We start from the raw sequence: 24,094 nt of genomic DNA, 5'->3' as shown, positions 1-24,094 counted from the left end.
CTGTGGTACGAGTGCAGCTACGCGTGCACGTATGCACTAATCAACACACTGCGCGGTTCAATCGAAACGAAATCTTTCAATAAGAAAGCTCCGATGCCGAGAGGCGTTAATTTTGCAATTAGTACCGCCTTTAATTACCGGCCGATGATGGATCGAATGCGGGTTTCGAGTGGTCTCAGAGTCGGAAAGGGTGCAAGGGAGATTAGTCGTGGTAAGTGGATCGGTCCCTTCGCTCGGTAAACGGTTGTATTGGATGAATTGTAATCGCCTTTGTCGCTGATAAGCGTCTGCAATCTTGAGGCAAAACAAGGATTTCGCTCCAATACCGGGATCACTTGAGGAAATCACGGCTTTATTCTGGAACGGAACGTCCGGAAACAACATTCGTCGGTACTAACGAATAGAGGGCCATCAATTAGACGCCGAAAAAAAAACCAAGCAAGCGAAAATCTGACAAACTGCTTCTCCTTCGAGGTGCCAACGAGAGCGAATCGAACGACGCGCTGACGCATCACCGACGGAAATCACCGACTTTTCCCTAGGAATGCGCCTAATGACCGCGGATGCTTTCGCTTCCATTAATTTTGTCAAAATTTCAATCAAAGAAAGCCATCGACCATTAAGTGGATATGCACTGTTTGTTGGGTTGGGTTGCCGTTGGTTTGTATAGAGCCAAATGGTCTTCTGGGGGGCCCATTTACGGAGCGTCGAGTGTCATTTCAGAGACGTACCGGAGTTTGATGGCACCCGAAAGTGGAATAAAAATAAATAAATGACCAGCGCGCGCAGAAGTAGGAAAGGAAAGGGACCGAAAATGGGAGGAGGGGTAGAAAAAAACCCGAAGAGCGAAAGAGAGATACACAATTATAATGCCATTAGGTGACTAATTTTCACAAATTAGTCAATCACTCACGCGCCATCACCGACTGTGGTGGCGACTGTGGTCGGGCTGGCTCCCTCCACGCTTCCAGCAGACCAGAACGGTCGTCACGCCAGTTGTGGCTCTTGAGTCTGGGAGATTCCGCATCCGGCCAGCCAGATCATTCATTCTAGCTCCAGAGAATCCGAAGGATACTCTTACGCTTAACGCTTTTGTGGATTCTCGTTGTTTATGTCTTCTTTTTTCCCCGCGACCGCTGACCGCTGTTGTTGCGTGTCTGTGGTCGCGTGATGCAGCACTTGCTAGAGATGATTCTCGTAGAACTCGGAAGGATACACGAGACGCGAAAGGGCGGGGTAAATAAATGGATAATAATTAAAAGGATACCCTAGATGGGCGGCTCAGATAAATCGGTCTCGGTTGGGGTGCCCGCTGTGGGATGGATGCTATTTTTCTTTTCGAAATTCCCGATTTTGGTTTTTGTTGCTAACAAGATAAGCCCAAATCTTGGTCGTGCTAGGCACCGTCTAGTGGAACATGGCTAGCGGCCGCTATTGCTTCACAACCTTCAGTCAAGTATCGTCGAGTTATCGCCATATGTATTGCAGTACGGTGGAAGAGACGAAGGGAACGGTGGTCATTAGAAACCGATTACACTGTGCCGAGTGCCGGAACCTCGATTGGCAGGTTCTTCGATGGTCCCGTTCCATCCGCTCAATAGCTGCAATTGATTCGTGTTCGTTATATGTTCAACAGATGTTTTGGGCCAGATAACAGGCCAGTATTGACGCCGAAGATAAGGGTACCACCACCAGCAGCAGCAGCAACAGCAGCTCCGGGAGGGAAGATACTCACGGGGCCTTTCGAAAACATATCAATTAGCTCAGGGAGCGCCAGCAAGCTACAGCCCTTGCGCGTTATTTAGGAGGGGATTCAATTTGAAGCACTCCAATTCACGGAATATGACGTAGGAGCCACGTGGTGCCATGACGACGACGACGATGACGAGTGAGATGTGAGAGATCGCAATGCCTACTATGGTCCGAACTAACCTTCCATCGGTTGGCAATTGACGGGCACGCTACTACGATAACGCTGCCCTCATCAACGCTGTAAGAGACTTCGACATCATAGCAACGGTTGTGTTGCTTCTGCCAGCGCTTGTCCCGTTTCTTCTGAGCTGCACGTAGAAGAATAAAGAGAAAAAAGAACGGGAAAAGCAGCGGAACACAACCGTAACGCCTTTTCTTGACGTTTCGCTCTATTCTGACACAGAGTGGCAGGAGTAATGGAGTATGCTGGGGTCACGCTGGCGGGGGGTTAAATAATAACTCTATTCCAACTGCAACTCCGCCGTCGCAATCCACTGCAATCAGTACTGACGGTACTAACGACGTGCGCCCCTTCGAACACAAATCCCCTAACCTCAAAGTGACCGCAAACGAAGCGTTGCGTTGCGGTAGGGCGTGCTGAATGGCGTACCGTGCCGTGGCGTGCCGTGCCGGTGTCGTCAGTAGGGCAGTGGGCGTCAGCCGAAGGCAGAGGTCGTAAGACCCTTTTTCGGAAGACGAGTCACGAGGGGCAATTATACTGATTACCCGACGCCCCCCGGACGGTGAAGTCCGTTGGTCAATTGCCGGGTGCTGCACCACTACTACAGCTAGTGGGCACGTTGTGGGAACTGCTTTTGGCCCACTTTTGAGCCATTTCGTGACTTTATGGCGGTGTTATGGAAGGTACTGGCCGATGTAGTGGATGCGCTTCGAAGGTTCGAAATATTTTTCAATCTACCGGAGCCGAGCAGGAGGACATCTTGAGAGATAAAGCTTCTGTCAAACGTCAAAACGGATGATTCATCCACTTCACACTCACATTCTTCTTTCCGCATTCTTGATAATCAGCCGAGTTCGTAGCGGATGCAATCTCGGAAGAAGGTTGGGGCGGGTGTGAGGGCCTCGAAAGAAAGGCACGGTCCAGATAATTAGCTTCGATTGTTCGATAGGGCCTCGCTGCGCCACTCCGCGCGATGGATCCGCGGTTTTGATAGCACCGCTATTTACGAGCGTCGAGCGTCGAGGGAGTGAGCTATACACATCGCTTCACTGACGTTGAGGTACTCGTGCTCCGTCTGCGCCCATCTCGAGGGTGTTTCGACTTACAACGAGGTCAGTTTCCGTTGGAACTGCTGTGTGTTGCAGCCGCTGGTTCCAGTGGCTCAGCAGTGATCACGCAGTAGTGTCTTGGTGCCGGATGTGCTGCCTGTTGTGTTGCGTTGCGTTGCGAACTTTCTTCCTCAAGATATCGAGCAGTGCGGCCAAGAAAATGGGATACGTTGTTCTGTGCTTGACCTACGGCAAATGACTTGCGTGTTTGTGGGGACACCGAGTGCTAGAACACTAGAAGGAGAGTTAGTGGAGACTGTGTGGTTAGTGTGTGAAGACGAGAAACGAGTGTCGCCCTTATCGCTTTGGTGATCGAGTTAAATGTCCACTAAATCCCGCGCCCGATACTTGACCTTATAAATGACGTCATCCTAGATGCGCTTTCAAACGAAGAAGAACAAGAAGCAGTTGCCGCTACGCACGTCGCGCGATCCGTTGTTGGCAGTTCGCGACCATGATAAGCAGACGCGCTGCTGCCAATGCGTGAACAATACGTTCGCCACCGCCAGACACCGGCACCGGTTAGATAGCGCAGACAACAACAACGGGGGGGATTGTTATTATTTGCCAAAGCCAGCAACAGCAACAGCAGCACTAGCCAGTTTGATGTTAGCTCGAGTACGTGATCGAAATAAATGTATTTTATTTACATTTTTCAACACCTTCTCCTCCTCCTCCTCCTGCTGCTGCTGCTGCCCAACAAGCAAACCAAACAGCGCGAAAGGGGGCGCTCCTGACAGGAGCGCAACAGAAGAAACTAGATTCCAATTAACCAACCAGCCAGTCGGCGGCCAGTGTGCCTTCCTCCGGCAGGTACGGTACGGCACCCCGTGTTTTTTTTTTGCATGTAAGAAGCTCATGTGGCGTAAACAACGATCGAGGAGGGCCCTGTTACATGTACGTGCCCGATGATGCTTGGCCACGGCAGCACGGCGCGAGTGCTGTTGGGTTGTGATTAATTTGATGATTTGCGGATTTAAATTAAATTAAACAGCGAGGTGAGGCGAGGCGAGGGAACGAGTTTTCTATTTGATCCTTTTTTCTTAAAAAAAATGGAAAACGCGACAAAAAGGGCGAAAGAGGAAGAGAGGTGCAGTATAGTGCGATGTGCAATTGGCGTACGGGCGTGACGTGCCAGACGGGGCGGGGGTTGCATTTTGTTACTTAACGGAAAACCGAAAAAAGAATTTCTGTAACATGAGCCTGCACTCCTGGCCTGGCCTACACCTCTCCCTTTCCCTCTTCTTGTTTAACCTACTAATGTGTCTTGACACGCGTGACCAATCGGGGCCGTGAGCGTGTGAGCGGGCTGGTGGCTTGGCGTGCGAGTGTCACCACGTCACAACCTTTTTCCAACTGGCCCAGCGCATAAGGCCCGTTGGCGTTAGGTCCAACTCACTGGCACTCTGGCTCTGGGGTGGACGGGACGGGACGGGACGGGTCTTTCCGTTCTAATAAGCACACCGCGCCATGGACGCCGACCGACCGAGCCGACGAAGTTGGCTGTGGTAACTATGCAGAGCATGTATTAGCATATTTTCACTTTTAATGATGCCGCCATCGGTCGGCTGCACTTAGAATCGGTTCGTGATAGACGTGCCGGGCATGCCAGACATGAGTAGAATGGCCACGGATCTGCATTCCACGGTTAGGGGTTTTTGGGTGGACATGGCAACCTTGATGCTATTCTGGGTTGTTGGTTTTTTGTTTTCGGCCCTGGCTCGGGGGCTTTTCACTGTTTTCACTCAGACGTGCGATGCAGCGTGACGTGCGTCTACACACACACACACACACACACACACACACACACACACACACACACACACACACACACACACACACACACACACACACACACACACACACACACACACATACACACACACACTGGCATGATAGTGAAAGAAACCCTTTCAACTTTCACGATCCACGGCAAAGATACGAAGATACGACGGTATCGAATGTGGCAGGTGAAACGCCGTGCCGTGGCGCGATGCCGTCGCGAGACATCGCCCGAACCCTTATTAGCATACGTCAATCGGTCACCCTTTGGTCCGGGTTGTTCGGTTTGTGGACGTCATACGACGATAAGAGCTTCTCATCAGCCGCTCAAACTTTCAAGAGGAAACCACATTCTCTGCCTTGTCCCTTCTTTCTTTCTCCTTGACTTGACTTCCCCGAAAAAGCGAAAGTGTGTTGTTTTGGGCGGACCTAAGACACTAGGACTTGTGTGTTGACGAGTTGTTGGCTGCTGCTGCAATGTGCGTGACAGTGATATAGGGCGTTGGCGGACATAGCATAGCGTCCAATCCAAGTGTTTGCAGCGGGTCCAACAGGGATCACTCGAGTTCCCACATGAGTGATAGGCATGGGAGTACCAGCAGCGCCACCAGGAGCGGCCGTAGCACAGCTAGTGGTGGTGGTGGTGGCCAACGCAACCCAAATCCATCGAAACGTGTTAATCTGCCCGGTTGCGGTGATCTGCTGCGACTAATCAAACACAAGCTGGAACCGTCGCCCACCAATTGGTAAGTCCGTCCGTCCGTCCGTTGACCGGAAAGCGGGTAGTAGTAATCGGATCTTACGGAGTACGGAGCCGGGGAGGTCGAAGGATTTGGAACTACTTTTACCCGGTCGCTAGTGGTCCGCTAGTGGAAACGGGAAACAGAAACGCAGACTTGTTTTCCCACTTTTCCGATCGACGACAAGGTGAGACAAGGTTCCCGATAAGGAAGTTCCTCGCCCTTCCAACTACTGGATTAGGTGCGGAGTTATCGAAGAGAAACTTAAATTGCGGTTCCAGTAGCGAGATGGATAAGTCTCCCTGTGGGTCCCCCCGAAGGTGTTCTGCTGCTGCTCGTCTTCCTCGTACGCAATAAATCATGCCAGCCATTCCCTGGTCGTCCCTTGTCGTCACATTTGCATGGCGAGAGAGAGAGTGCGCCACGAAGACCTATGGAAAGACTACGGCACGCGAGGTGCCGTTGAGTGAGTGAGTGAGCGAAGGAACGAGCGAGTACATGAAAGATTACTTTTTATCGCGTGATTGCAAGTCATTCTCCGTTCCTGTGAGGTGTTGTAGAGCATGTAGGGGGAAAGGTGGTGGGTCTGGCTTGCGACAATTGGAGTTCCCACACCAGATGCCCGACGGAACGATAACCTCTTAGAAAGAGCGAAACGCTTCCGGAGCCCGTTGAACCCGGATCCCCGGGGCCGCCATGCCACGGTGCACGGTCTAATGGCGACAATTGAAGTGGATTTGGTGCCCGGATCCTACCTTCTGGTCTGGTCTGCCTGCCTGCCTGCCTTCCCGGTCCCTTTATGCGCTTGCTCACGAAGTCAATAGAATAATCGGATTTAAAGTTCCCCCTTTTCTTTCGCGCTGTTCGGTGCCAGTATCGCGCTTGCTGAAGTCACGATCCTCACTCCACAGCAGTTGCTGGTGTGACGGTGTGTCTGTGTGTATGTATGCGGGTTCCGTTTCGAGAACGTCGGCGGTACCTCGTTAGCGCACAGGGCGCATTAGCCCCCCCCACGAGGGGAAGAGAAAGAGGAATACAGAGAGTTTCCAATTTATGTGGCATCCTCAAACGGTTGACAACCCCCATTCCGGGTGCTTCCATTATTGTTGCGTGCGCGCTTAGAACCTCGGGCGACACCCGAAGCCCGGCACTTCGTTAGCGTCGCGGTGCGTTGGAGTTGGATTGGATAATTTGAAGTTGGAGGATTAGGCAATGGTTAGAATTGCTCGAGGAGCAGCAACGCACAACGCTTCGTTAATCGATTAGCATCTTATGGAGTCCTTTGCCTTGGCTTCGCATTAGCAGGCTATGGATTGCAATACCGAGAAGCTCCTCGAATTGCTTTCCACACGTCACTAGATCACTAGCATTTTGTGGACTAAGGTGCTGTGGTCAAGTCTAGACCACAGTCTAGAGGATGTTGGTTGTGGTCTTTCATCTCCCGTTCAACGGACCACTCCCTGCGTGTTTAATGATACGTGACGCTGTCATCATAATTATGCTAATATCGGACCCTCACAGCCTCACAACTTGGACTTCTCTCAGACACCACCTCACTGACCCACTTCTTTGAGGCATTCTCCGTCAAAAGGGCTCTTCGCGCCGATCCAAAGATCCAAGTAGCGGAACGGGTTCTTGCTCCGTTGGTAGTTAATTTGCATCATGGGTTGTCGTCCGTATCCTCTGGTGCTCCGGTATCCGGTACTGGCGCTGTCAACAGGCCACAGTTTAATGCTTGCCAGTCCGATAACAATCGAGCAATAGCGCGTCCCCTTCCTGCCGAGAACTATTATGTCTCGCAAACACTCGAGAACTACGGCAGAGAACGTTCCGATAGAGAGGAACAGGGGAAGAAGAAGATGGTTGGCTAATGGCTTCCAGGTTAACCAGCATTCAAGGGCGGATGGCACTATCGCTTGTGCGTAGTTGAACGCTAGAGACAGAGAGAGAGAAGCACGCACTACGGGAGGAGAGCCGGTCTGGGTTGATTTATGGGTCATATTCCTAATTCAGTTATCATAATTGCCTGTAATGCTTGCTTATCGGCGGGGTGGGAAGAGACACTTATGGGGCGCGCGCGCCCGCGCGTGTAGTGCAGGTACGGTCCGAAGATCTGGCCAGCAAAGATAAGCACGCAAGGCCAGGCCAGCGTGTGGTGAGAAGCCGGATGACACCGTTTTTGAAGACTCGCTCCCTCTCCCTGGTGTTCTGAGGGTGCGTTAAGCATCATTGTGACGTTCTTATGTAACGCAATGTGCGTGTTATTGTGTGAGGTTTCACTCACTAACTTGCCGGATGGTTGGCTGGCGGACAAATAGCATTCATTTTCACCCCACCTCATTACGGGGCGACGAATGTTGAATGTCGACACACCCTCTCCCTGGGGTTGCCGGGGGTTGATGATGATCGCTCCGATTTCACACGTTCTGGTTACCTCCCTCGTGGCACTCTCTCGTTGGAAATGCTAATGCTTTAGCTGTTGCTGATACCGATGATGATGATGATGCCGATGGCGTTGAACTACCAGCAAGCGACCATCTGCGAATCTTCAGAGTTGGAAGCAAATTTCAAATCCATTTCGCTACACAGTTGCTGAAATCTGGCGATGGTTGCCCCCCAATTCTAAGCATTCGAGACTCAATCTCTTTGAAAACTGTTGCGGGCGATCGCTCATCGTTTATTTCGTCGCCGCTTTTCTTTCGCACAAAACAACGGCCACGGCATCAGCAGCAGCATCAGCGGCAGCAGCAGGTGGTTTGTGGTTGTTTGCATCTCGTGAGGGGAGTGGAAGCATCGATTACGATAATTCCATGTTTACGGATTCGCTTCCAGATTGGGCGATGGCGATTGAGTAATGATATCGTGCTGCTCCTCCCGGACCGGACTCCCGAAACCCCTAATTTCATGTTTGGCAAAAGCAAATACAACGGACGGCACCGTGGAAGGAGAGTTAATTTCACGAGCGGTCCGTCCGTGGTCTGCCAGGTCATACATTGGCCCGCTATAGAACGTCGTTGGCACAGCTGGCGGGCCCGGCCGGGCCGTATTATTGTTCTGGCGCATTAATGGCGCAGAGCATGCAAATTACCGACCCAACGGGTGGCTGCTGCTGGTCATTGCCACGAGTGACGTGATCGACATAAGCAGGAGAGGGAGTGAGGTGATTGCTCGCTGATAATGGCAGCATCTCGCGCGATGCTGCAATGCGCGCAATGTCGGTTCAGAACAGGTGGCTTCGATCGATTTTGCTGAACGATCCTTGGTTCTTCCACTCTCACCATGGAGACGAACGCAAACACACGAAAGAGAGAGAGCGAGAGACAGTTACTTGAACTGCAAACCGGGCATCTGCTCTGCTCTGCTCTGCTCTGCTGTTACTCTTTCACTGTTTGAAGATTGAATCCATTGAAAAGCCCACAATTAAGGTGCGAGTAAGTGGAAACCACCGAGACGATTCGTCTTAATTAATACCGGCGTGAAGTAGGATATCTTCGGTTGGTTGGTTGGTTGGTTGGTTGGTTGGTTGCTTCATACGCGGCGATCATTTATGGTGCTAGCACGTTGCGTTCCGGCGGTCTTCCCGCTGCCGGATGCCGTTAATTCGATTAATTAATCGTTTGTTTTCGGCGTGCGGCCGAACAAGCCGCATGAAAGGCGGATGGATGAAGCACCTTCTCATTAGCGTAACGGGTACGGACCGGCGTTCGGAGTGTCTTAGTAGCTAGTCCCGTCAAACAGCTGCGCAATCCTGGTTGGTACCGGTATCCAAAATGGTGTGTGTGTGTGTGTCCCGGGGTCATCTTTAACCTCACCGACTACCGTCGAGGTGGCGATTGATTTCATAACGCATCACCGCGAACGGATATGTTACGGAAGGAAGTCTCGAGACGCGGCACTCGAACGGTTAGTCTCAAAGGTCGGCCTCGAGGTTTGGTTTAATTTGAGGAGCATGTTTTTAGGAATCGTCTGGATCGTGTTCGCTGTGATCATCATCACCATAAACCACCATCCGCGGACCGAATGGTTAATGAGTGACGTCGGTGATGATGATGATCTAACAGGTGAATCCCACGGGGCGGTCTCTGACTTCCTCCCCCCTCTCTGGCATAAAATGGTCATCATTAGGTGGGCCAAATGGTCGTTTTTGGCCACCTAAAGGGTGCTTTTTGCCCGGTGGGAAAATCTCCGCTCGTTGCTGTTGAACGTTGCTGCAACACTTTCGCTATCGTTATTTGGCAATAGCCGGTTGTTTGTGGTTCGGTTTTTGGCTCACTTTTCACTCTCGTCGGAACATGCCAGCACTCCCAGGTAGTACGCTAGACGCTTCGATTGGCGGATTGGACATGGATTATGTTACTAATTCTATGTGAGACTATGGTCAGAGGTTCGTAGCTTTATGACGATGATGCAATCATAGTACACAGTGTCTGGCGATGACAGATGAATAGCGATGCGCATTTATGCGTACAGCACGTGTGTGTGTGCGTTGTCTGGGAAACGTTCTGTCTGCCAACCGTTGACGTTCCGCTTCGTAAAGTCCATTGTGAGCTCCCGAATTGCGTCACGGATTTCACGCGAGTTCGCTCCGGTTGGCATTAGAAGCGCCATTTTGGATAGAACGAACGAACGACATTCGTGCCATCGACCTCCCCTTCCTCTGTGTGTGCGTGTGCGCGTGTGTGTCGAGTGTCCTTCGGAGATTGAAACTCAGCTCGAGCACCATCGACGTAGCATATTGAATCGTCATTTCCGGCGACTAAATCCATCGTACTCGATTCATCGATCGATTCATCGGCCCAATCCCCATTCCTGCCGGTGACTTCGTCAACCTCGGGACCTACTAAACCTGCTCTCTGGAACGAGGAAAATCGAAAAATGGCGCGACAAACGATATCCAATCGATCCTCTCTGTCTCTCTTCCTCTAAAGCCCATTAATTCCACGTGGCATGATTGAACATTGCGAAATTGGTTTACCTCGGGCGTGCGTGTGTGTGTGTGTGCGCGTGTTCGTGTGTGCGATACGCACCGCAACGCACCCACCCCAAACCTCCCTTTTGCATCAGCTCCACGTGCACCGCGTGCTCCGGTCTGGAACTGGACCGGAAAAGCGGATGGTTTGCGTGGCAGGTTGGCAGGTGCTGGCGGAAATTGGCACCTCCCGCCACTCCTGCTCTTTGCATGTCGGGCATGTTCGCGAAGGATAATAAATTGTACGCACTAATTACGCCCCACAACATGAGCTGCAGGTAGGGGTGGGATTTGATGTTCGTTCGAACTGACGACGAGACTGCTTGCTGCAGGCATTCGGTGGCTGGCACATGTGCTTTTGCGAGGCGCAGCGATTGAATTCCGATGATCGAAGGCGCACCGATTAGGCCCTGCAGGTAGTGAGCGCGAGCCCTGGTTCTCCCCCCAGGTTTTTCGGCGGAATTTATTTATGATTTTCACACACTTTACACACACACACACACACACACACACACACACAAAACATCGGCGGCTGAGTCAACAGGCCGTAATTGTTTAGCATGCCAAAGTGTTCGATCGGGAGACGCTTAGTACTTCGAGGAGGGGGAGTGTGGTGCGTCTGTTTGCCAAAGGGGAGTAAATCCCTCTTTTGTTTCGAGCTTAATCGATATCTGCAGGCACCGGTTGGGTGTGCTATGCGCTGATTATGCAGATGATGGTATTGGGCTTTGTGACTAGAATTCAATAATGGCGTATCTCGCGGTTCGAGCACTCGGTGCTTTTAATAAATAAATAGACGACGCGAGAGAGCTCTGCGGTGGGAACTGTTGTGCTTTTGTTTGCAGTTAGCATATCAGATGTACCCCGGATAATGGTAAACTCGGGAGACGAATGCTATGCTCATATCTGGAGGAATTAAATGAATGTTTGATGCTGATCCACGAAACTGTGTGCTCACAATTTATGCTTTTCATTTTTGTTGGCATTTGCAGACCGTTTGCCATAATTTACAACATCACGCAATGGCATGACACTTTTGACACAAGTATTGGAAGGTATCAGTCTCTGAAAGTCATTTTTTTAAACAAAAATAAATTATGTTCGATTTATTATACTACATTAAATTGTGCTATGTCAACATTAAACTGTCGTGCTGTCTCAAAATTCTTCTTAGATTGATGTTCACTCTAGTAACAGGACCAGAAAATCGATACTACCCTCTATTTATCTATTTATTATACTACATTAAATTGTGCTATGTCAACATTAAACTGTCATTCTGTCTCAAAATTCTTCTTGAATTGATGTTCATTCTAGTAACAGGACCAGAAAATCGATACTACCCCATTATTTTCGATTGAATGAATGTGTAAAATCTTTGCAAATCCAGATCATGGTTGCTACGCTGTCCACTGGCAGAGAGTTGATGTTGATTTTATGATGAAACCCCCTTAAGTCAGCAGGATCACATACCACAAACAGTGATATTATCATTATCTGCATTTGAAACCAAACAATAGCGATAGTGTACCCCTCAACCAGCATGATATGCTTGGCATCTCATAATATTTGCCTTCTGTATCCGCCAATGTGTTCGTTTGCTAGTATTATAGCATAGGAGCGACAGCTCTACAGCGGATCGTTCTAGCGGAAACTTCACAGATGGGCCTGAAAGTGACGCAGCGGGCGAGTTCATATCTACCCTTTTAATCGAGAGAGAGTTAAAGGATGAGAATGATGAGCCATGGCTCATCTCACAATCTCACCCCTACAATGGAAGTCATCGTCTCCCCCATAGTCGACCAATGTCACTGACAACTGTGCGATCATGTTTGCTGCACGCATGCATACCTTTTTAAAGCCCAAGCGAGCATAAAAGCGATCGTGCCGGGTGCAACTCATTGATAAGCGGAGGCATTGGCGAAATTCCTCGATTTACTGCCGGTGATAATTGAGCCTCCAGGCGGGGGGCCCCCAACAGCCGTTGGTGGCAAAAACCGCAACCAGATCCGGCCGATACCGAGCGAATGAGCCGAGCGTGCCGAGCATTGTCGTCGCCCTCCGCAAAACCAATGGAAAAACATGACGAGTAACTTCGCATTTAACTGCTCCGGTGAATCGAAAAAATGTGGAAATTTGTTTTGCATTTTCCGAACCCACCCCACACCCTCGTTTTTTGTTGTTGTTGTTGTTGTTGTCCATCCGCTGTCAGAGTCATTTGGAAACAAAAAACTGTGAATAGCCTCCCCTAATAGTTGCTGATGCTGTTCGACGAGTTTGACCGATAAACACTGGCTCACTGACTCTTTGGTTTGCATTCCCCCGTGGTCCTCAAACCGTTAACTCAATGAGAGAGGGGTGAGGGAGGAAGACCGCAATATCTGTTACGGGAAAAGGCCCTCCCTTCCCTCCCACCTGACACCTGACCTAACGGTAGCCTCAGTCGCCTGAAGACCTTCACCGAGACCTGGAGGCGTTCGTTTCCAGCGCTACTTCCAGTTTTTTTTGCGCAATCGTAGCAACCTTTGCCCGAGACATCGCCTCTTGGGGGTATCGCTTTTCACACACACACACACACACACACACACACACACACACACACACACACACACACACGTTCATGGAACGCCGCGTCGTGCCGTCAAAAGCCGTGGTCGAGGGGCCCACGACTACTTGGACCACTAGATGCCGTCGGTGAACTAGAAACCTATTTCCATAGCGATGTGTGTGTGTGAGTTGGTGTATGGCGAAAGTGGGACCGGGATCCAGGAGGTTGGCGGTTTGCGTTTCAGTTTTAGGGCGCAATTCCCCTCTACACACACACACACGCACCCACTATGACCGGCACCGGGTGGTGGTCGAGTTGGCGTGCAGTCAAGTGGAACCCGTTTCCCCCCAGATTCCGAGGCCGTTCCGGGAACCACTCCAGATCGCGCACAACTGCTGCTGCCCGTGCTATTGTTTATGCTGTGTGGCATGCGGGCTGGCACTCTGGTCCGTCGTTCCATTGGTTTTGAAAGTAAAAACTAGCAACGGGGGCTGCTGTTGCTGCTGCTAGTGACTTGACAGAAGAAGGTTTTCACTTTTCATCATTCCCCGGAGAGAGAGAGAGAATGATGCTGACAGAATGCTGTTCTCGATAGTTTCCCTTCCCTTGCGTAAAAGATTCTATTGTTTTGCCGCACACACACGCACCACTAGGGAGTTTGATGTTATGGGCAGTTACGGCGTAATTACACCTCTACATGATACTCTGTGCTCCCGGGGGCTGTGCTTTTGGTAGACATGGCGGCTAGTTAGCGGCAATTTAGACGCATAATGTGCGAGATCGTTGACGTCGACGTCGACGACGACGATGATGACGACGAGCGCCGGCGCGCAACAGGTAAGGGTGATACGGTGGGGGGTGGTGTGAGAGAAATCATGCTAAATAAATGGTTTCCATTATCTCGTTATGCTAATGCGTTATGCGCGCTGCCGCCTGACATGCCGGGCGTACTACGGGGGCTTGTTGGTGCGATTACTTGGAACGGGAGGCCCCGTTTTCGGGGGCGCCTCTCAATCCCCTAGCTTGGAGCTACTGACACGCAGCATGCACGCATAAGAAATCGAGATAAAAATGGAGAAGCAAAAAAGTACGAACAAAGTTATGAGGAGAGCAAGAGAGAGAGAGAAGTGGCCGGGAGTTCAAAAATAGAAATCTACAGCCGGCCATCGTACGTCGACGTCGATTCGACCACGCTCCTACTGAGGAAATGGACCTCCTCTATGGCCTCATCCTCCTCCTACAGGCACTTCACACAGTTGGCTGAAGAACTTTCGCAATGCTGCAAAATGCAACCGACGACCGGTTGTTCTGCATAATCCGGAGCACGGTGGTCCAAAGTGGTTTGGTGTCGCTCCAGAAGAGTTGTTCCTTCTACGCGCCTCGTCTGCATCAGACGCCGGAAGGTTCTCCTCTCTCTCTCTCTCTCTGTCACGCACCGATATGCCACTCGCCAGACGAGACCAACTTCCCGGTGGTGGAGCACATTAGCGAACATTGACGGTAGCGCACGGCTTGGTGGTTAATTAGAGGTTAGGGTTTTTGGGGTGCGGTATTAAACGCGGTTTTAAGGTAGCAGCAGAAGCAGAAGTAGTACCAGCTGCGTATAAGGCTAGAGATCACCGAGATGATGCAATTTTGATGGGCCCACTAACCGTGGCGTGGCCCGACGTGGTTTTACGAGTATGCATTGTTAGCCTATTGTTGGAGTAACGCTGGTTGGTAAATGATGGTGCGCGGTTTTAATCGAGGGTTGTGAGTATTAGATGCTGAAAAGCGAGGGATGGATCTTGATGCGTAATTACGTCTTTTTTGTTTTGGGAGTCCATTTGCCTCCTGGATGTTTTGATGGATCAATTAGATGCCGGATCGGATAGACTTCAGTTGAACACTTGGTGTTACTGGTAGTTACTATACCTCTCCAACGAGTATTGGCATAATTCGGACTTACTGCTCGTGTCTACGCTGCCATTGTAGTGGCTGGGTAGCCCACACTACGTACCCACCCGACCACTAATCGATACATTGGGCTTCTGCTTTCTGCTCCTGCTTCGGTCACCGCCTCACCGAACACTAGACCACGGTGCCACGGTGGTATGCGAGGCATGGTCAACGTGGTCTTGATCCTATTAGATTACACGCAGTCGGGTTCGTCTCGTGATGTGGCTGGTCGGTGGCCGTAGCGGGGTTCAGGTTCTTCCCTAGGCCCGTTCTCTGGCTCGTGGCCCGCTGGTTGACCGCTGGCCATTCGGTACCGTCAGTAGCGGTGCGAAGCTGATCGGAAACAGGTTGATGAGGTCGCACTGTCACTAAAGCCGTTTCTCGGTTTCTGTTTCCGTTTCTATTACGTGCATTCCAGGACGATGGCATACAATGGATTGTCGCAGCATGTGGACTTTGGCCGACTGCCGAGCCCGAGCGAACGGTTCGAGCTGCTGGATCTGATCGGCGAAGGCACCTACGGTGAGGTCTACAGTGCAAAGGACAAACACACCGGCCGGAAGTATGCAGTTAAGGTGAGTATCGGGTTTTTTGTGGAGTTGAGGGATCCAAGGCCGACTACTCCTGGCGGTGGCGGCCTTTTGATAGACTTCCGCACAAATGGTTACCTAGACAACGAACGAGAGCGGCACTTTCAACTCAATACCATTCCACGTTCGACGGTTGATGGTGTGTTGTGGTATTGACTCTAGTGTTAGACTGTTACGTGATGCAGACACGATGCCACGTTGCAGCTTCATCCACCCAGGGGCCACGTTGCGCCTTGCCCTTTTCCCATCTTTCCCTTTTATGCCATTTCCGATTGTGGATATGTAAAGTGGTGTGAAAACAGCTACGGCGATAACAAGCATCGTGTGTGAGTGTGCGGTCGTTAAAGGGAGACCCAAAACTACGACGAGATAACAAGCACCACACGCAAGGCACATACGTACGCCGATTCGGAAGAGTTCCGCTGCGAGTTGGTTTTCGAAAACAATGGCCAGCTGGAACCACGGTCGTCTACGCACTTCACGTACCTTCAGGTGTTGCTAGTGTGAGTTTAGGATTAGCGGTGGTCGTCCTCTAACCACCACCTCCCCCACAAGACAACACAAACAACACATTCCTTCGTTGAAAGGTAAGCTGTTGATCATCATCATCATCATCGTCGTGGTGATCGGAAGTGTCGGCGACCCGTTTGGGCGGAACCGATTGGATTAGAGAGAAGGAGTGTGTGTGTGAGAGACAGAAATCGATGTTTGCTGCAACAATGCAAGCCACTTACCGGCGATCTGCGTAGAGAGAGAGAGAAAGAGAGAGAGAGAGAGAGAGAAAAAGAGAGAGAGAGAGAGAGAGAAAGAGAGAGAGAGAGAGAGAGAGAGAGCTGCTCGAGTGGAAATAGCAAAACATTAGTTCCACGGACCGGAAAGGCGCCTCGTTGTCCAAACAATGGGCCCTGTAGGTTCTTCGGTGGATGGACGACAGAGACAGCAGGGGTAGCAGGGTAATGGTTTAGCTGCTGGAGTAGTAGAGGGGTTGAAGCCCTTGGGCCATGTGCGAACAGAGATTAGACGGGATGCTCCCTCCTCTTTGGAAGCCCCACGAGTTCTGGATGAAGTGTATCTGATGACCATGGCCGGTAGTCGTGGTGGTGGTGGTGGTAGTGGCGCGTGATTAAATTGATTTTTCTGTCACCAGCACGTGACACAAACGAGCGTCTTGGAGGGGGGAGGGGGGGACCGCAACACGATACTCTCGTGTATTCGCGCTCGTGACCAACGGTCACTGGTTGACTGGCTAGCCGGTGAAGCATTGGAACTTGAACCATACAACTGATACCTGCGATTGCTCATTTGAAGTTTGTTCGAGGTGTGGATTATGGCAACTACAAAGAAACTATGTACTATCACATAGAACTGTACTTTGGCATTTACGTTAGCCATTTCTTGATTCAATCGTGCGGAGCTTCAAACAGAATGGGAATATGGAACCCATAAGGTCCTATCGACAAAACAACCATGAATGCATCAGGTTTTTCTTGATAAAAGATTAATGTTTTCATGTTGAACTACAATTTAATTACGTTAGGATGAGCATTGCTGTGGAAAAATATTTAAATTTTGTGTGCTCCAACATTGACCGAACTTTTTTTATTCTGGATGTGTGCGAATGTTTTCTTGATGTGTAATTTCCAACTTGAAATAAGCGCCATTTGTGAAGACCAGTTGTTGTTCTCATATGATTAAAAGAAGAACCATTTGAGACACATAAACTGCTAGTTATGAGCCCGTTCTATTGATAAGTACATATGAGAATGCCTTGATCCATTTATAATTTAATGGTAATTTTGTCGTTAGCGTTAATCATTGTGATCTTGACAAACATAAAATTATTCGAACATTCTTGGTAGATCTATTTTTTTAATTTTTTTTTACAAATAATAATGGATGAAATATATCCAGTTGTAGCAACGATCATAATTACGATTGGAAAAGTCTAATTTGCGTTCGATATAAAGTTTACGCTTCACGGTTAAAAAGAAGTTCATAGCTATCTACGATACTTGCTTTATGTATCTGAACTTTGAGATTGCAGCTTTTCTTGGCCGAAATGTATGTTATAATTTGTTTTAGTATATTACTTTGTTAAGTGTTTTGTTCTTTAAAGCATTTTGTGTCACATAAGCAATCGGTTATTCAGTTATCTATTATAATATCATATTAAAGTTATCAGCGTCCTTTTTGCTGGAATATAAACTCGCCATAGAAAGTTAATGCCAAAATCAAACAGTATGTTATTAGGACGATTCTGGAATTTCTTTTGTTATCTTCTGATCTGGAAAATTAGTTATTTATCAACAACTTTTAGGAGTATAGCGATAACGACTAAAACAGTGAGCCAGAAATTTCGATCGATTTCCCCGAACACCTCTAATCTTTAAAGTAGAAAGGCCATCAGGAAACTAAACATAGCGGCCTATCACGCGCACGCACCACATGTTTGGAAAGCTTCCGAGCTACGAGGCGTCCAAAGAAAAAAAAAAACACGACTAAAAAACCCCCCACCAACCTGCGTGCATTTGATTATCTGCGTGACAACTTTTAGCGTGTTTCGAGTTCGCTTATCGTCGACCGATCCTGACTGACCAAATGGCCCCAAAAAAACCCCTGGCAGTAGCAAGCGATTAGGTTAATCGCTCCCAAAAAAGGAGTGCGCCAGTGCTAATGTGTCCAACTAACTAACTAAGCGGACCCCGTAATGTCAATTGCGGTGACAAACGTGCAGTTTCTCTTTCCGGTCTAACTCACAACGCGTCTACCGGTGACCGCTACCGGTACCAGGTGCATGTTTTTTTCAGAGAAATGAATATTGCAATAGGTTAGCCTCGCGGTCACGCGTTATCACGGACATCATCACACGGTAGCAACAACACCGAAGGTTGTGTAAAAAGGGAGAAGGACCCTCGGTTGTTGGAGAGTAGTTTTCTCGGCTCGAATCATTCATCTCGGGTTCGAATCTGGTAGCCGCGCAAGCGCAATTATTTGGTGGCACGATGCAATCTTCGCATCATCGACGCATCATTGGCGCATTGCACACCAACCCTTCCACCCCTTGGAGCGCACACGCAGTGCGCATTACAAGGATTTCACGCCGATTTCGGGGCCGATTCCTCCGCCACGATCGCGGATCGGATCTCGATCGTTTCCATCAATTTCTCGCAGGGGGGAAAAAGTAATGATAAATACAAAAGCCAAACCGGTTTCACTAAATTAACCGTCGACAGCGCCAGCAGGGAAAAAAAGTAGAGGGGGGGGAAGGGCAAGTCACGGGAGGGGGGCCAAAAAACCCTCCAAAACGCGCGCGCGCGCGCGCCAGAGAGAGATTCATGTTTCATTTTTTTCTTCTTCTCTTTTCTTTCACCCAAACCAAATCAAAAAAATCGAAAAAAAACTAGATACTCGAGAGCATCGCGGATAACATCGAAGAGATCGAGGAGGAGTACCTGGTGCTGCGCGATCTCTCCAAGCATCCCAACATTCCCGACTTTGCCGGTCTCTTCCTGAAGCGGGGCACCACGGTCGAGGATGACCAGCTGTGGTTCGTGCTGGAGGTAAGTCCGGGCGTTCCGTGGCCCAGCTGCGTGAGCAGCCGGCCGTGTGACGAGCGCTTAAAATGTAGATCACTAGTGTGTCCAACACCCTCCCTCACCATGAGCCGTGACCGCGTGAAATGCTTGCTCGCTCGTCCGAGTCACAGTCCGACGCGAAGGCGCTTTTCGGTTGAAGCCGCCACCACGGGGGGAGAATAGACGCGCGGCTAGAGGGCACCCTCAAAATGAAGGAAAATTATGATGTTGAATGGTAATCAGTGTCTGTAGTGTACCGTGCACCGTACCTTGGTCCGCGGTCGGCAGTAGCATTGGAAAGCTGGCGGCAGCCTAAAGCGCCAATGGCGGGGGGTGTGACCATGAACTTCTTCCTTCCCCAGCCCCCAGGGGGAGAGGGTTGCAGGAAAGGATGTTGCTTATTCAGCGGCCGTTTCGCTCATTTCGGTCCAAGTGCACCACTGGCCATGGCGCAGGAGTAGGCAGGATAGGAGGGGCAGTGCTGGTACATCGTGTAGTTCATGTGTCAGGGAAAGCTCCGCTGCGATCCGATGCGAGAGGAAGTGAGTATAAGATGTTGCAGAAGTCGATAAGATACCGGAATACCCGAGACGAAGAGGAGAAATAGAGAGAGAAAGAGAGTGCCAGGGGTGCAAATCAAATATGTACATGTGTGATGATCGGATCGGCCAAATTATGCATAGGCAGTGGAGGTGGCCGGTGGTGTCGGTGTCGGTGGCGGTGTCGGTGGATCGTGTCGCGGAGGTGGATGTTCCGCCGCCTTCGAAGCCGCACCGTGTGATGGTCAGTCGAGGAAAAGCGGTTCCACGGGACGGATGTCTGCTGCCAGGGATTGTGACTTACCGTCATTTCCGTCATCCTCGTCGTCGTCGTCGTCCGGGAGGGTTGAGAAGAAGCATTGTAACGACACCAGCGAGCTGGTTCCGTGGCGGAATCCAACCAACGCCACCAAGTGTCCAGTAGTGCAGATCGAACGGATCGTCTTCAGTGTTCTATCGCTGCTGCTGCTTTGCTTTCGATCGACGGCCCAACCGCTGGCACAATTCGCGAGGGACGCAATGATATTGATAGTGATTGTCGTACGGAAGGTACTTGAGAACAACTGACCGTGTGCTCATGTGTGTCTGTGTGTGATTTGGTGTCGTTGAATTGAACTCTGTTGAATAGAGCTGCCGGCACCGGCCACAAGGGACTCAAGCCGCTGTTGTGTGTGCTGTGCTGAACACCTCGAAAGACTCTCCAGCCATTCCAGGGGTCATAATGTGTAACCTGCAAGTAACTATCAACGTTCCGTTTCGGTATTCGTTAATATACTAATAAGGGATCTAGCCGGTATTCTAACCGGCTAGCTGCAACAGCTAGCTTTGTAGTAGCTTCGCCGCCTAACACTTTTCTAACTTTTCGAACTTTGGAACACTTTCCTTGCATCGCTGGAAGATTCCTCCTACAGAGTGAGAAAGAGAAGCTGGTAGACACGATTGCATTGTATTGAGGTCATGCGAGTAAGGTGGTGTAGTCATGAAAGTAAAATGCGGAGTTTCGGAACCATTTTGTTTGATTTACAAGCCCCTCTTGCGCTATTGCGCTAAGGGAGTTTTCTCACGAGATCATAAATCGTTTCACTTTCCACAAGTTCCAACACCTTACTGTTAGTTCCGTCGTCGTTTGGTGAACTTGGTGCGACGTGATCGCGACTTCGCGACCGCGATCGCCGTACCCTCAACTCAACCTTGAATTCAGCATCACCTCGCCATGCACTCCATCACTCTCTCCCTGTCTCTTTCTCTCACTCGGGCAAGGGCAATCCAAAAGTCTAAGATCGAAAGCGCAACCCCAACAAGTTTCGCACAAGTTGGAGGCGCTTTCGGTTTTTTTTTTCGGGCGCTTCTCGTCACTTAGGACCCGCCCGGCCGCCGGTCGCTGGTATTTTCTCTGCCACACCGCGGCCACAGAGCACCCCCCCAGCAGGATGGAAAGAAAGTTCAAATTAAAACCACAATACCACCACCGCCAGTCATGGCGGCACTGGTTGGCGATGGGAGCTAAGCCGTGGTTCTCTCTCTCTCTGTCTCTCTCGCTCTCTCTCTCTGCGGAGTCTGTGGCCACTAGTACCCACGGAGAGTGTGCGGTTCGGAGAAGGTCCGCATTTCGGGGCTTTCAAACCGTGCGCAGTAATGACACGGGGAACTGATGATGGTTCAGTTTATTGTGCGTTGATTTCGCCCATTACCCCGGGGCCCCGGGGGGCGGGGGTAGATGCTGCGCAGCTGCAGAAGGCAGTTTGATAAAATTGTTCAGATAATGACATCGATAGCCGCGCGAGAGCGAGTGAGAGAAGGCACAAGGTGACAAAATAGCAAAAATGAAAATGAAACCTTTTTAGGGTTTCGAGCTGGCAGCGAGCCGGCGGAGGCGAAACCGCGGTTGAAAGTAGAAGTGACAAATCGGTGAGCCGCTCATTTGGCAGGTGCAGTTCGGGGGTTTGCCGAAAGCTACCTGCCGAGGTGCTGCTGTTTGTGAATGAAGTCGTAAATTGGAACAGCGACAGAAAGCAACGTGAGCCCATGAAGTCCGGATTTCGGAGTTCGATGACACCGGCGACGGGACACCGGGAGACGCCGGCCGTTGGAATGCATTTTACAATGCAGACAGCTTGTCTGTAGCTTTGCTTTGCTTTGATTCCACCGAAAAAAAGGGGGAGAAATCTTCAAAGAAGAAATTGGAGAAGTCCTGCCCTTCGGTTATTGATCGAAAGCGAAGGCAATCGGATCCCTTAAATCCCTTTCCAATCAATAGCGGTAATGTAGGGCTTTTTAGGAGGAGGTGATGTTATAAAGGCGATGATGCTTTTCCCCTCAATACCAATCAACACCGGTTCGGGACTAAGCCGTCTTAAAATGTTGATTAATTCGTCGTCGTCGTCGTCTAGGAACTCCCCCAGCAGTCTCGTGAGTCCAGTCCTCAGTCGAGACTCTAGTCCGTTGCCGTATCGGCGCTTCCCTCTCCGGAGCGTAATGATTCAACTCGGCGATGAGCAGGGCAAAGTGTATGTGGCCAAATTTACGGTTGCAATTAGAGAGGTGTGCAATCTGGCAACCGGCAACCGGCAACGGGACCGTTTATTTGCTTGTTGACATAACTTATAGCCTCCGGCTCGTGGTCCGAGCTCTTACGAGTCCGGCCACTGCTGCTGCTGCTGCTGGCTGCTTTTTGCTAGCAATAAAGCTTCTCTCATCATCGTTTGTCACGGAAGCCGGAGGAGCCGGACTCGAAGGAGCCGCGCAATGACAGAAGCAGATTGAAACAGTGCAGAAAGGACCCGAGGAGAAGGAGTGTGCAAACATTGACTTCCAATCCGAATCTCGCAAACAACACTACTATTGCTGCAATCGCCGTACCGGAGTCGCACCGAGAGAGTGTCAATTCCGGGGCGTTGCTTTCCGTAGACAGAGGGTTCCTGTGACTGAGGTGCATGAGGCGATTGGTGGCCCGAATCCGTAATGACATTATTAGGGAGCTGGCGGTGAGCGCATTATAAATTTTCGCCTTCAAAAGCGCGTTCCGTCTTATCTGCTTTCTTGCGCAACCGGCGACACCCATGAGACAAGGCAATTGCACGAGTGACCCGGCTCTCTGGAGTGTCTCGTTGGTTTCCTAGGTTACCGTAGGGTAGAGGCTAATCCTGATCTAGCACCCATTGGTTGTAAGAAAAGTTTTTCACATCCACTAATGCACCCCGTTTGTTCGCTTATCTTTTCAGCTCTGCACCGGTGGTTCGGTCACGGATCTGGTACAAGGTTTACGAAGCCGTGGAGCGCGCCTATCCAACAACCAGATTGCCTACATACTACGGGAAACCGTGCAGGCGCTGGTGTTTCTACACGAGAACCACTGTATGCACCGTGACATCAAGGGTCACAACATACTGCTGACGGAGACGGGCCATGTCAAGCTGGTGGACTTTGGTGTCAGCTCGCACCTGGCGGCTACGATGGCACGCCGGAACACGAGCGTCGGCACACCGTACTGGATGGCACCGGAGGTGATCGCTTGTGAGCAGCAGCTAGACCAATCGTACGATTCCCGGTGTGACGTCTGGTCGATCGGTATTACGGCGATCGAACTGGCCGAAGGTGATCCACCACTCTGCGAGCTTCATCCAATGAGAGCGCTCTTCCAGATCCCGAGGAATCCACCACCGAAGCTAGCACACCCCGAGCAGTACTCTTCGATGTTGTCCGATTTTATTGCCGAATGTTTGGTGAAGGACCTGGAGCAGCGTCCTTTTTCGAAGGAGCTGGCAACCCATCCCTTCCTTAAGAGTGTTGGCCCGTACGTGGATCAGATACGACAGGAGCTACGATCGGAGATCGCGCGCCAACGGGAGGATGGTCGTGCGCCAAGTCAAGCGATAGCGACGACCAAATACGGCAAGTTAAAGTCCGATCGTAAATCAAAACCACAACCCATGTACATGGACGATCTGGCCACGCTGGATGTGCTGACGGAGGATGCGATCGTGGAGCAGCTGCAGAAGCGTTTCGAAACGAATCAAATCTATACCTACATCGGCGATATACTGATCGCGGTCAATCCGTTTAGTCAGGTGGGTCTTTATACGACGCAGCACCAGCGCAAGTATGCGGCCCAGGCGCGATCGGACAATCCACCGCATATCTTTGCGATCGCGGATGCAGCCCATCAAGCGTTGGTGCATCAGCGACAGAACCAAGCGATCGTCATATCGGGCGAGAGTGGTTCGGGCAAGACGGAGAGCGCCAATCTGCTGCTCAAGCAACTGGTCTACCTGGGCAAAGCGGTCACGAAGAACTTGGAGGAACGGATCCTGCAGGTGAACCCAATCATGGAAGCGTTCGGCAATGCGCGGACGGGCATCAACTCGAACAGCT

General features: G+C 50.5%; 1 protein-coding gene across 4 annotated transcripts in view; it reads left to right on the top strand.

Annotated features, from left to right (window-relative positions):
• Positions 1-24,094, top strand: part of LOC125953385 (myosin-IIIb-like) — a 48,782-nt gene that overhangs the window by 17,751 nt on the left and 6,937 nt on the right. For 3 of the 4 annotated variants that reach the window (XM_049682921.1, XM_049682920.1, XM_049682919.1), the window contains exons 1-4: positions 5,296-5,570; positions 15,438-15,594; positions 19,014-19,169; positions 22,945-24,094. The exon at positions 22,945-24,094 is cut by the window's right edge and continues 652 nt beyond it. In XM_049682921.1, coding sequence (XP_049538878.1) covers positions 5,398-5,570; positions 15,438-15,594; positions 19,014-19,169; positions 22,945-24,094 — 1,636 coding nt within the window. In that variant the 5' untranslated portion in view covers positions 5,296-5,397. Of the gene's footprint in view, positions 1-5,295; positions 5,571-15,437; positions 15,595-19,013; positions 19,170-22,944 lie in introns of those variants that run through there. The other variant, XM_049682922.1, reaches the window with a different exon arrangement.

This window comes from Anopheles darlingi, chromosome 3 (genome assembly GCF_943734745.1).
Source record: "Anopheles darlingi chromosome 3, idAnoDarlMG_H_01, whole genome shotgun sequence".
Taxonomy (NCBI): domain Eukaryota; kingdom Metazoa; phylum Arthropoda; class Insecta; order Diptera; family Culicidae; genus Anopheles; species Anopheles darlingi.
The sequence above is the reverse complement of the archived record's forward strand: the minus strand, read 5'-3'. Positions and strand labels throughout refer to the sequence as shown.